Source organism: Gorilla gorilla, chromosome 10, assembly GCF_029281585.2.
Source record: "Gorilla gorilla gorilla isolate KB3781 chromosome 10, NHGRI_mGorGor1-v2.1_pri, whole genome shotgun sequence".
In the NCBI taxonomy this organism is placed as follows: Eukaryota; Metazoa; Chordata; class Mammalia; order Primates; family Hominidae; genus Gorilla; species Gorilla gorilla.
Window position 1 is genome coordinate 48,447,705 of NC_073234.2, and position 12,200 is coordinate 48,459,904.

At 53.9% G+C, this 12,200-nt stretch overlaps 1 protein-coding gene across 1 annotated transcript; it reads left to right on the top strand.

Moving 5' to 3' along the window:
• The first annotated feature begins 399 nt into the window (after positions 1–399).
• Positions 400–8,483, top strand: KRT8 (keratin 8). Its single transcript, XM_019037978.3, has 8 exons — positions 400–1,029; positions 3,606–3,814; positions 4,459–4,519; positions 4,999–5,094; positions 5,611–5,901; positions 6,777–6,997; positions 7,157–7,215; positions 8,057–8,483. Exons 1-8 carry the CDS (start codon positions 706–708, stop codon positions 8,245–8,247), a joined length of 1,452 nt encoding a protein of 483 aa, XP_018893523.1. The 5' UTR covers positions 400–705; the 3' UTR covers positions 8,248–8,483.
• Positions 8,484–12,200: the final 3,717 nt, after the last annotated feature.

Consider the following 12,200-nt stretch of genomic DNA (forward strand, 5'->3'; position numbering starts at 1 on the left):
TTCATTCATTCCACAAATATCTACCCAGACCCTCTTGGCACTGCACCAGGTGCTAGGGGTAGAACAGTAACCTGGAGAGATGAGGCAAATGATTGATTTCAGATTCAAGGCTTTGGACTCCAGCTGTTCTGTCATCCAGCCCAGGCAGGCCCTCATAATCGCTTCAATCAGGGAGAACACAGGAGAGTTTCTCTGGGGTGTCGGCAGCTCAGAGGAGACCCAAATGCTAGGAGACCCCTTTTTCCCATGCTTCCCAGTCCTCCAGTTTATTTCCCCCAGGAGGGAGGGAGACAAGACCCAGGAGTCAGGGTTGTAGTGGCTGGGCGGCCCAGGCAAGTCTGCTTGTTACAGGCACTTGTGCCAGGACAGGATTTCTTCCAGTTTCATATTCACTGAACTGCCTTTTCCTGGGTTTCTGGGGGTGGTGCTGGAGTGGGCTCCAGGGTTGGAACGGGCCCTTGGGTGGCGGCAGCTCTCTGCTGCCCCCACCTGAGTCCTGCCCGGAGGTGGCAGGTGACGGGTTAGGCCCAGCCCCCTCTGGGCCTAGCCACTCAGGTACAAGGCCTTTCCCCCCCATCCCCCGGGGCTGGGATCTCTTTTATAAAAGGCCATTCCTGAGAGCTCTCCTCACCAAGAAGCAGCTTCTCCGCTCCTTCTAGGATCTCCGCCTGGTTCGGCCCGCCTGCCTCCACTCCTGCCTCCACCATGTCCATCAGGGTGACCCAGAAGTCCTACAAGGTGTCCACCTCTGGCCCCCGGGCCTTCAGCAGCCGCTCCTACACGAGTGGGCCCGGTTCCCGCATCAGCTCCTCGAGCTTCTCCCGAGTGGGCAGCAGCAGCTTTCGCAGTGGCCTGGGCGGCGGCTATGGTGGGGCCAGCGGCATGGGAGGCATCACCGCAGTTACGGTCAACCAGAGCCTGCTGAGCCCCCTTGTCCTGGAGGTGGACCCCAACATCCAGGCCGTGCGCACCCAGGAGAAGGAGCAGATCAAGACCCTCAACAACAAGTTTGCCTCCTTCATAGACAAGGTGAGGGCCCCCCCTGCGTGGCTGACTGTGCCCGCAGCCCCTTTCTCCTGGTAGTCCCGGTCCCTATGCACATCTCCAGCCCCCAACTGGCGTCCTGCTGGGCCTCACCTGCCCTGGCGACACTCTCCCTTCCATCCTCCGACTCACCCCTCCCGTGCACCTTGGTTTGGGCTGGGTGAGGGTGGGGAGAGGGTCTGGACAGCCGGGATGAATCCTGGGGCTTCCTCCTTCCCTTTTAAACTGGAGGGTCTTGGAAGAGAGAGACAACTTAAGGGTACAGCCTAGTTCCCACCACCCCTCTCTACAAATCCCGTTCTTCCTCACGTCATTCTGTCCCCAAATTATAAAAAATAATAGCGGTTATTGTTCTCACCCCAACCCGAGTTCTGACGGTCTTTTAAGCTATCGCCCTGCAGCAGTCCCAGCTGTTCGGGGACTACCCTCCTCCAGGTTCGCCTCTTCGCCAGCACTACCCCAAGGGCTCCCCAGTGGTGCCTTTGTGATTTTTTTTCTTTCTTTTCTTTTTTTTACATAGGGGTTTGGTGTGATTCTAGCATTCTAGGAGAAGGAAGTGGGTGTCTCGGTTCAAACGGGCAAATATTGATTGAGGCCTTTGGCGCCCGGAGGCCTGAGTGCGGGGGTCACAGAATGAGTCATACCCGGGCCTCTGCGCCGGCAGCGTGGGCGGGGCCGAGGGCGGGGTGAGGGGCTGCGGGCAGCCGTCTCGGGACGCTCTCCTCCACCTGGCGGAGCTCGGCGTCGGGGGCGGTGTGGGTGGGGTGGGGTGGGCTGGGGTGGGGTGGAGGAGGCGCCAGGGCCTGGCCTCGGAAAGCCCATCCAGGATTCAAAGTCTGCGGGCGTGGGACGCCCCGCCCGGGGTTTACGTCCTGTTAAGTTTATGGCTTCAGATAACGCGGTCGCCCACCAACGCCCCTCGCCCATTCAGCCCGTGTCCCTTTCTCGCGTCCTGTCCCTGCTCCGCCCCAGCGGCCTGGCTCCACGTTCACACAGCAGGAGCCAGGCCGGGTTTTGCAGCCCTGGGACTCCGCTGCCTGAGGGGCCCCGGGCCCCCGGCGGCCCCGAGGATTGGGCCCTTCACGCTGACTGGCTCCTGGGAGGCATTGTGGGAACGGGAGGAGGGAAATCCTGGGGCAGAGTAAGCCGGGAGGAACCGGAGCCCCAGGAACCCTGTGGTCGGGGGCCCTTGGCGCTCCAAGCGCCTGGACTTGACTTGTTGACTGCGTTTTGCTAGCCCTGGGATCCTTATAGAGAGCAGCTAAGCATAGGCTTTGGAATCTGAATTCTTGGTTCCCACTGCTCTGCCGGTTCCTGGTTATGGACTCCCTTGCCAAGTCTTATTTCCTCATCTATAAAATGAATATGAGAGCCCCTAAATCCATATAGGCAAAAGTTTTTGCCTATTCAAACTTACATATGTAAAGAGTTCAGCAGTGCTTGGCCCACATTCCATTAGGATAAGATGTTATAATCACTTTTTTTTAAAAAATAATTTTGGGACAGAATGACCTGGGGAAGAAAGCGATTTGCAGAGAGTGGTGGAGGGAACTAGGCTGTACCCTTAAAAGATTTCTGTCCCCTCCAGTTTAGAAGGAGTTACAAGTTTTTTTGTTTGTTTGAGACAGAGTCTCACTCTGTCGCCCAGGCTGGAGTGCAGTGGTGTGATCTCAGCTCACTGCAACCTCTGCTTCCTGGGTTCAAGTGATTCTCCTGCCTCAGCCTCCCGAGTAGCTGGGACTACAGGTGCGTGCCACCACGCCCGGTTAATTTTTGTATTATTTGTAGGGACAGGGTTTCAATATGTTGGCCAGGCTGGTCTCGAACTCCTGACTTCAAGAAATCCGCCTGCCTTGGCCACCCAAAGTGCTGGGATTACAAGCGTGAGCCTCCACGCCCGGCCTCTTTTTCAATCTTAACATCTTTAGAAAGGTTGGCTATTTTTGGCCGGGCGCGGTGGCTTACGTCTATAATCCCAGCACTTTGGGAGGCCAAGGTGGGCCAATCACAAGGTCAGGAGTTCGAGACCATCCTGCCTAAGACGGTGAAACCCTGTCTCTACTAAAAATACAAAAAAATTAGTGGGGCGTGGTGGCAGGCAGGTGCCTGTAGTCCCAGCTACTCGGGAGGCTGAGGCAGGGGCAGGAGAATGGCATGAACTTGGGAGGCGGAGCTTGCAGTGAGCTGAGATCTTGCCACTGCACTCCAGCCCGGGCGCCGGAGACTCCCAAAGAAAGCTTGGCTATTTTTATTGATCTGTAATATACAACCTATGTAAATGAAATTAGGCCTATTGGTTTGCAAATGCAGCTTTAACATAATTACCTTACCTGTCTCCTTCCCCTACCCAATGCTAGAGGGACATTGCTCCCCACCTCACCATCATGCCATGCTTTCTCCCCCTGGTCATAGGTGATCTTTCCAGAACAGCTAACCAGGTGCCTGGGGTCTGGAGACCTTACTGCTTGAGGAGTGAATTAAGAGAAAAGACTGCTTGCTTCCCTCCAGACTTTGAGCCCTGACCTGATGTAGACCTTTTTGCTCTCTCCTCATTCGTATAGGTACGGTTCCTGGAGCAGCAGAACAAGATGCTGGAGACCAAGTGGAGCCTCCTGCAGCAGCAGAAGACGGCTCGAAGCAACATGGACAACATGTTCGAGAGCTACATCAACAACCTTAGGCGGCAGCTGGAGACTCTGGGCCAGGAGAAGCTGAAGCTGGAGGCGGAGCTTGGCAACATGCAGGGGCTGGTGGAGGACTTCAAGAACAAGTGAGCAACTCCCACCCTCCACCCAACTGAAGTCACCGTGCTCTCCTCCACCCCTTGGGACCTTGGGACTAAGTCCCCATGGCCCTCTGTTGTGGGCAGTGCAGTCCTATCTAATTAGGGTGACCACATGATGAGGTTTGCTCGGAACAGTCTGTGTTTATGCCCAGGGTCCTAGCACAATTGTTGATAGTACCCACCCCCTTTCAATCTCAACTGTCTGGATTTGAAGAACAAATTATGTATCAATGTTGATGTGGTAAACCTGAGACGGGAGAGATAGGCAGCCTATGGGCCTCACTTTTGTACTTAACATTCTGGCCCCTCTTTAGTCTTGACCCTTGACCTCTAGCAAACTCTAGAAAGTTCTGTTTGAGGTCTCATGTCAGGCCCTGCTGTTAACACTCTCAAGGTGTCCAATCCGATGTGTATTCATGGATTTGGAGAGAGATTTCCTGCTTCCCACGGGCTGAGGGAGGGGTGAGGGTGGAGAGGGCAGCTGGGGAAGGCAGAAGGACCAGGCTTCTCATATCCTGCATCTCTGTGAACTGAATTTTCCTGATTTTCACAATGCCCCTGTCTCCCAAAAGACCAAGGGCAACCTCCCTTTTGCCTTCATCCTCTAATTGTAAGTCTTTTCCTCACAGGTATGAGGATGAGATCAATAAGCGTACAGAGATGGAGAATGAATTTGTCCTCATCAAGAAGGTGAGGGAGTCTCCCTTCTCCTATCTGGACACTGGAGGCTGGGGCTCAGAGACTCAGACCAAGAGGCTTTCTGGGTTTTGTCCCTAAATATTCCTAAGTAGTAGGACAAACTCATTTATGTCAACATTTGGGTGCACAGAAAGGTAGACAAGGATGGAGTGGTAGGTGCATTTGGACAGAACTCTTGACATCAGTGTTGGGACATGGTTCAGAAAACAGAGCAGTAGAACTGGAGATCTGGCTCTAGAAGGCTCCCTAGAGAAGGAGGTGGAAGAAAGAGGGTGTGTTGCAGGAAGCAGAGGTGAAGGTGTGTGGGCTGAGAATGCACATGTGATGGGCAGAGGCTGGGCTGGAAGATCAATCCACAAAGTGGGCAACTAGAGAGTCCTGTGACCAGGCCATTGGGTGGACCTTGGGAGCCCCTTGGTTGGGGTTGGGTGTGGAAACCCAGCTCAGGCTCCCCTCTCCTCATCCCCCAGGATGTGGATGAAGCTTACATGAACAAGGTAGAGCTGGAGTCTCGCCTGGAAGGGCTGACCGACGAGATCAACTTCCTCAGGCAGCTGTATGAAGAGGTATGTTCCTGGTCACAGGAGAGTGAGGGTCCCCCAGCCTTGTCAGCGCCTCCACCCTGAGACTCAACCAGAGGCTCCTCTCAGCCCCCAGCACACTAATAAGACAAAGGCCCACTGCTGACTAATTACAGCCACCAATATTTGCTTGGCTAGTATTTTTTGGGTCTATATGTTCTGTCCCTCGCATGAGGGATGAGTCATTACCCCATTTCACAGACGAGAAAGTGGGCTCAGAGAAGTGAAATAACGTATCCAAGGTCATCATAGGGTGTGGTGATTCAGCAGCAACTCTGTCCCCAAAGCCCTTGTTCCTTGAGCTGCATTGGATCCCTCTGTGCACCTAGTATTGGTGCACCTAGTTCCTTTTTCAGGAACTTTGCCCTCTCCCTAACCCTGACTCCCACCTGCTCCTCTCCTCTGCTGCCCCTGTCTTATCCCCTAAGAAAGGCTGTTGTGGAAAAGGGGGCTCCGTGTGTGCAGAGACAGGGCCTCACCACTTGCCCTCTTCCCCCACAGGAGATCCGGGAGCTGCAGTCCCAGATCTCGGACACATCTGTGGTGCTGTCCATGGACAACAGCCGCTCCCTGGACATGGACAGCATCATTGCTGAGGTCAAGGCACAGTACGAGGATATTGCCAACCGCAGCCGGGCTGAGGCTGAGAGCATGTACCAGATCAAGTATGAGGAGCTGCAGAGCCTGGCTGGGAAGCATGGGGATGACCTGCGGCGCACAAAGACTGAGATCTCTGAGATGAACCGGAACATCAGCCGGCTCCAGGCTGAGATTGAGGGCCTCAAAGGCCAGGTATGGGCCGGGTTGGGGGTGGGAGGGGTTCCTTGGACACATCCTGGTGAGAGGAGATAATGTAGGAAGAGTGAAGTTTCTGGGAGTCAGGGAAAGAATCCTAGACCAGGGTTCAGGAGTTGGAGGGGCAGCCACAGTTCAGCTTCTCAGTCTGCTTCTGAGAAGCGAAGGGATGCAGGGAAGGTCCCTTGGGCCAGGACAGAGGTGAAAGGGGGCTGGGGCAGGTATGTTGGGGCTCGTGATACATGCTCCCGAGCCTGCTTTAATCAGTCATATGCATCAGGGTAAGGTTGAGCTCTGCTGCTTTAAGGAAAGTCTAGAACCCAGGGATCTAGTCCAGTTAGGGTGGGGGGACCTTACAGTGTCGCAGGTGAGAAGGGTGTGGAGGGGAAGCACCTGGAAACTGCTCATGTCTCCCTGATCTGCTTCCTTAGTCTCGTTTATTTATTTATTTATTTTTGAGACGGAGTCTCGCTCTGTCGCCCAGGCTGGAGTGCAGTGGCGTGATCTCGGCTCACTGCAAGCTCCGCCTCCTGGGTTCACACTATTCTCCTGACTCAGCCTCCTGAGTAGCTGGGACTACAGGCGCCCGCCACCAGGCCGGCTAATTTTTTTTGTATTTTTACTAGAGACGGGGTTTCACCGTGTTAGCCAGGATGGCCTCGATCTCCTGACCTCGTGATCTGCCCGCCTCGGCCTCCCAAAGTGCTGGGATTACAGGCATGAGCCACTGTGCCCGGCCCTTAGTCTCATTTAATTTGAGCTGGGGGGAGTCAGCCTAGGTGGTGGTGGGGAGGACCCTGAGGGAGGGTGGGAGCACGGGAGAAGAGAAGGCATACCCAACCTGATCTACTTACCTGTCCCCTACCCCACAGAGGGCTTCCCTGGAGGCCGCCATTGCAGATGCCGAGCAGCGTGGAGAGCTGGCCATTAAGGATGCCAACGCCAAGTTGTCCGAGCTGGAGGCCGCCCTGCAGCGGGCCAAGCAGGACATGGCGCGGCAGCTGCGTGAGTACCAGGAGCTGATGAACGTCAAGCTGGCCCTGGACATCGAGATCGCCACCTACAGGAAGCTGCTGGAGGGCGAGGAGAGCCGGTGGGTGTGGGTACCTCTGACCGGACCTGCTTCCCTATCCCTGGGACCTGGGGTGGGGACGGTGGGAGCCCCCTGAAGCCCCTTGGGACTTGGGGTCCTGTTGTTCTGGGCCAAGAAGGGCTAGGAGTTGGTCCTGACACCCCATTTGTCTGGGTACAGGCTGGAGTCTGGGATGCAGAACATGAGTATTCATACGAAGACCACCAGTGGCTATGCAGGTGGGTGTCCAGGGCCCTGGGACGAGGGCGGGAGGCAGGGCCCAGGGAAGCCTCAGCTCCAGGGAGGGGGCTGTGCTCAGTCGCTCACAGTGACCTCAGCCTGAACACTCATGTTCTTGGGAGAATCCTAGGGTGGGGAGGCACATATTCAGGACCCCAGTAATAACTTTATTACTTAGTAACTTTACTGTTAGAAAGCACCCAAATAAACCATAGCTGTGTGCCAGGCACTGTGCTAAGTATCCTACAGGCTTTACGTGATTTATTTTATTTATTAATTTAATTTAATTTTTTTGAGACGTAGCCTCGCTCTGTCACCCAAGCTGGAGTGCAGTGGCGTGATCTCAGCTCACTGTAACCTCCACCTCCTGGGTTCAAGAGATTCTCCTGCCTCAGGCCTCCCAAGTAGCTGGGACTACAGGCACATAGCACCATGCCCAGCTAATTTTTGTATTTTTAGTAGAGACGGGGTTTCACTGTGTTGGGCAGGCTGGTCTCGAACTCCTGCTCTTGTGATCAGTGCTGGGATTACAGGCATGAGACACTGGGCCTGGCTGTAATTTATTTTTTATATGACACCTGTAAATGTCTTCAGTTGAGGAAGCTGAGGTGCAGCTAAATGTCCAAGGTCACACAGCTATATATATGGCAGCTGTTTCCCACCCTGCTCCTGGTTTTCCCTGACAGTTCTGGAGTAGTGAACCATGCAATCACTGATCAGGCAGAGCTGGGTTAACCTCCCATCCCTGGGGCTGTGTTGGGAGTGAGCAGGGAGAAGGGGCATGGAGCCTGCCATGGGGTGGGCTTCTGTACTCATGTGGCTACCTCTGTCCCTCACCAGGTGGTCTGAGCTCGGCCTATGGGGGCCTCACAAGCCCCGGCCTCAGCTACGGCCTGGGCTCCAGCTTTGGCTCTGGCGCGGGCCCCAGCTCCTTCAGCCGCACCAGCTCCTCCAGGGCCGTGGTTGTGAAGAAGATCGAGACACGTGATGGGAAGCTGGTGTCCGAGTCCTCTGACGTCCTGCCCAAGTGAACAGCTGCGGCAGCCCCTCCCAGCCTACCCCTCCTGCGCTGCCCCAGAGCCTGGGAAGGAGGCCGCTATGCAGGGTAGCACTGGGAACAGGAGACCCACCTGAGGCTCAGCCCTAGCCCTCAGCCCACCTGGGGAGTTTACTACCTGGGGACCCCCCTTGCCCATGCCTCCAGCTACAAAACAATTCAATTGCTTTTTTTTTTGGTCCAAAATAAAACCTCAGCTAGCTCTGCCAATGTCCTTGCTTGTGTGTGCATCTGATGTCCACTGGGGTGGGAGGGAGGTGGTCAGGAGGCCTCTTCTTGGGACTGAGAAGCTGGGAGGGGTCCAGGAAGCAGGGGGTGCACAGCGGGAAAGTCTGACTCCCTCAGCTGTTCCTAAAGAGGCTCCTTTATTGAAACCTGGTTGAAACCTTGCTTGTTGCCATAGATGTCTACACCTGTATAATAGTCATTGACCTGTGCACAGTGCTTTCTGGTTTACAGTGTGCTTTCAAATACCAAGGTTCATGTGATCTGTGCAGCAAGGCCCAAGAGGCAGGCAGAGCAAGTTTTTGAGGGCATTATCAGCAGAGAGCTTAGTGTGCTTCCCCTACACCTTGGCATCAGGACTATCTGCATATAAGGAAAGCCAGGCTCAGAGAAGCCAAGTAGTTGGCTCATCTAGAAACTAGCAGATTTGGCATTGGAACCCAGAGCTGTCCAGCTCTCAGGCTTGTACTCCTCCTTGGCCAGGCACATGGCCTTTCCTTGTGGCCAGACATGTCTTTTTATCACCTTCAATCTTTGAGGTCAGGGACTAAGGCATCCTGGCTTTTCCATCCCCTCAGAGGTTCAGAGTCTATTCTCAGCCATTGGGTGTGTCATACCCACGATTTCTAGAAGCTAGGATTGTATGGGACTTGGCCCTTCCCCACTCCACTCAGTCACAGCCACTACCCCCTTCCTATCCTTTTTACAAGCTGTGTGTATGATATAAAGGGTGTGTGTGCATTCTGTGTTTGCATGTGGAGGGTGTACTGTGTGTGCATGGGTGTGCACAGTGTGTGAAGGGGTCTGCCTGACTCTTGAGACAACCTCCAAGGTTCAGGGCAGGAGGGGTTAGGACACAGCTTGGGTGGGGCAGTGCATCCCCACAGTCCTGCTCCAGTGCCACAAGCACAGAGTTCCAGGCAGCCACCCTGTCCATTCAGCATTGGGCTAAGTGCACAAGCCCTTAGCACGACTGAGATGGGGGCATTTCCAGACTTTCTGAAACACCAATGGAGATTAGACAGAGACAGGCAGAGGGTACTGTGAGTGGGGACAGGCTGGTGCAGGAAGCTCCTGTCAGGCTCTGCTGTGGGGTCTCTCTCCAGGGCTCCTGTCTCTGGGTCCTCAGCTTCCCAGCCCCTGGGCTCCCCTCTGAGGGCCCCATCTCTGCACCTCCCTAACTACCACACAGCGCCTCCCTAGCTACCCACATCGATGGAGCTGGGCTTCCAGACTGAGCCCAGGAACCCCCCACCGCGAACCCCTCCCACCCAGCCCCAGGGCCAGGCCCAGGGATTTGCACACTGTCACCTTAGAGGATCTAACTCTTTGGTAGTACACATTAACAGCACCATTATCCAGAGCAGGGGATCTATTTTGGCAGTGGCCCACAGTAAGAAATTCATTTTATCACCACCTGCAAATATGTATATATACATATATATAACTGAAACAAAAATTTCATGAAACAATACCAACCTTCTGCCTTCTGCTCACATGTAGCCTGGCCCTCAGCAAGAATCAGGTGGGTGGTGTAAGAGCCCAGCGCAGTCACAGCACCCAGTGAGAAGGATCTCTTACCATGGATGCCCTAAGTCAATATTTTCAATTGTGCCCCTCCCAATCCTCCCTGAAGCCAGTCACCTGTCTTATCTGGCCCTGTTCCCAGAAGCAGGCATGCTGGGGGCAGCCAGGGGCCCCACCAGATAGTCTCCTGGGAGTTTCCACGCCCTGGGTGTTTGCTCAGGGAAAGGCAGGATGGCTCCAGGGAGAATTCCCTTTCCCTCCCTCCCTGCTTGCTCCTTCCAGGTTCTGGTGCATCTACCATGAGATCAAAGTCACCCAGCATTAAGGGGACACCAACCCTCCCATTTATCTTTCAGAAACTACACAGACAGAAGAGCTGGAAATCCAACTGTCATTTAGATGAGGAAACTTAGGAAGGACAGGAGCTGACATTTCTTAAATATCCACTTCACCTGCTTGTGTGTCATCTCATTTCAAGTCTCCAACGATCCTGTGAGGCAGGACTTAAAACCCCATTCATGGAGGTAGAATCAGTCTAAGCTTATGTAAGTGGTGTCCTGACTCTTGACAATACTAGATTTTTTTTTCTTTTTTCTCTTTCTTTCTTTCTTTCTTTCTTTCTTTCTTTCTTTCTTTCTTTCTTTCTTTCCTTTCCTTTCTTTTTTTCTTTTCTTTTTTTTTTTTTTGAGACAGAGTCCTGCTCTGTCACCCAGGCTGGAGTGCAGTGGTGCAGTCTCGGCTCACTGCAACCTCCGCCTCCCGGGTTCAAGTGATTCTCCTGCCTCAGCCTCCTGAGTAGCTGGGACTACAGGCACCCGTCACCATGCCCGGCTAATTTTTTGTATTTTTAGTAGAGACGGGGTTTCACTGTGTTAGCCCGGATAGTCTCCATCTCCTGACCTCCCAAAGTGCTGGAATTACAGGCCTCAGCCACTAAGCCTAGCTTTTTTTTTTTTTTTGAGTGATGGAGTTTCTCTCTTCTTACCTAGGCTGTAGTGCAGTAGCGCGGTCTCGGCTCACTGCAACCTCCGCCTCCCAGGTTCAAGAGATTCTCCTCCCTCAGACTCCGAAGTAGCTGGGATTACAGGTGCCCACCACCACGTCCAGCTAATTTTTTGTATTTTTAGTAGAGACAGGGTTTCGCCATGTTGGGTAGGCTGGTCTCGAACTCCTGACCTCAGGTGATCCGCCCACCTCGGCCTCCCAAAATGTTGGGATTACAGGCGTGAACCACTGTGCCCAGCCTTTTTTTAGAGACAGAGTCTCATTCTGTCACCCAGGATGGAGTGCAGTGACACAATCTCGGCTCACTACAACTTTTGCCTCTTGGGTTCAAATGATTCTCCTGCCTCAGCCTCCCAAGTAGCTGGGATCACAGGTGCCTGCTACCACGCCCGGCTAATTTTTGTATTTTTAGTAGAGATGAGGTTTCTCCATGTTGGCTAGGCTGGTCTTGAACTCCTGACCTCAGGTGATCGGCCCGCCTCAGCCTCCCAAAGTGCTGGGATTATAGGTGTGAGTCACTGAGCTTGGCTGTCCTTGCCTTTTGAAGCATCGTTTGGGCAAACTTCTTTCTCAGGCAGGCAAAATAATATGGAAAAAAGCTCAGGTTTTTCCAGGACACCTCCATGGTTCCAGCCAGGAAAGAGCTCCATTCAGGTTTTCCTCCTCATGTCTGTATTGGGTTTTGGTTTCCAAAGCGCTCAGGAAGGTTCTGCCTTGTTTGATCCACACATGTGCCCTGCGAGGCCGATTAAAACCCCATTTTATAGGCCCCGGAGGGGCAGACTCTCAGGGTTGCCTAGCTATTTGGTGGCCGCATGGATCAGAACAAAGGGCTCTAAACCTGAGCTTTTTCCAGATTATTTTTCCTGCCCAGACGCTTCTAACTTAGGAGAAACTTGCAGGCTTGGAGGAGAGGACCCGAGTGGGACCATGCTGGATGGGCCTGCCTTGGGGTGGAGAGAGGGAGAGAGTCACCACCTTTGCTCCTGCGGGTCTCTTTATCCAGACTCCTGGCGCCCCCTGGAGGACATTATGGGGAGTATCCAGCCAAACACCCCGCAGTGCCACCGTCTCCTGGCTTCCAGGTGGTCCCCAGACACTACATTTCCTTCCAGCTCCGTCTACTTTTGGGTATTTATTAAAACAGTAAGACTTGTGAAATTAAATAAT

Excerpts from the sequence above, each read along its gene's own strand:
- KRT8 (XM_019037978.3), top strand. The coding sequence starts at position 706 with ATGTCCATCAGGGTGACCCAGAAGTCCTACAAGGTGTCCACCTCTGGC. Across the intron at positions 4,520-4,998 it reads AATTTGTCCTCATCAAGAAG|GATGTGGATGAAGCTTACAT; the intron begins GTGAGGGAGTCT and ends CTCATCCCCCAG. Across the intron at positions 5,902-6,776 it reads TTGAGGGCCTCAAAGGCCAG|AGGGCTTCCCTGGAGGCCGC; the intron begins GTATGGGCCGGG and ends CCTACCCCACAG.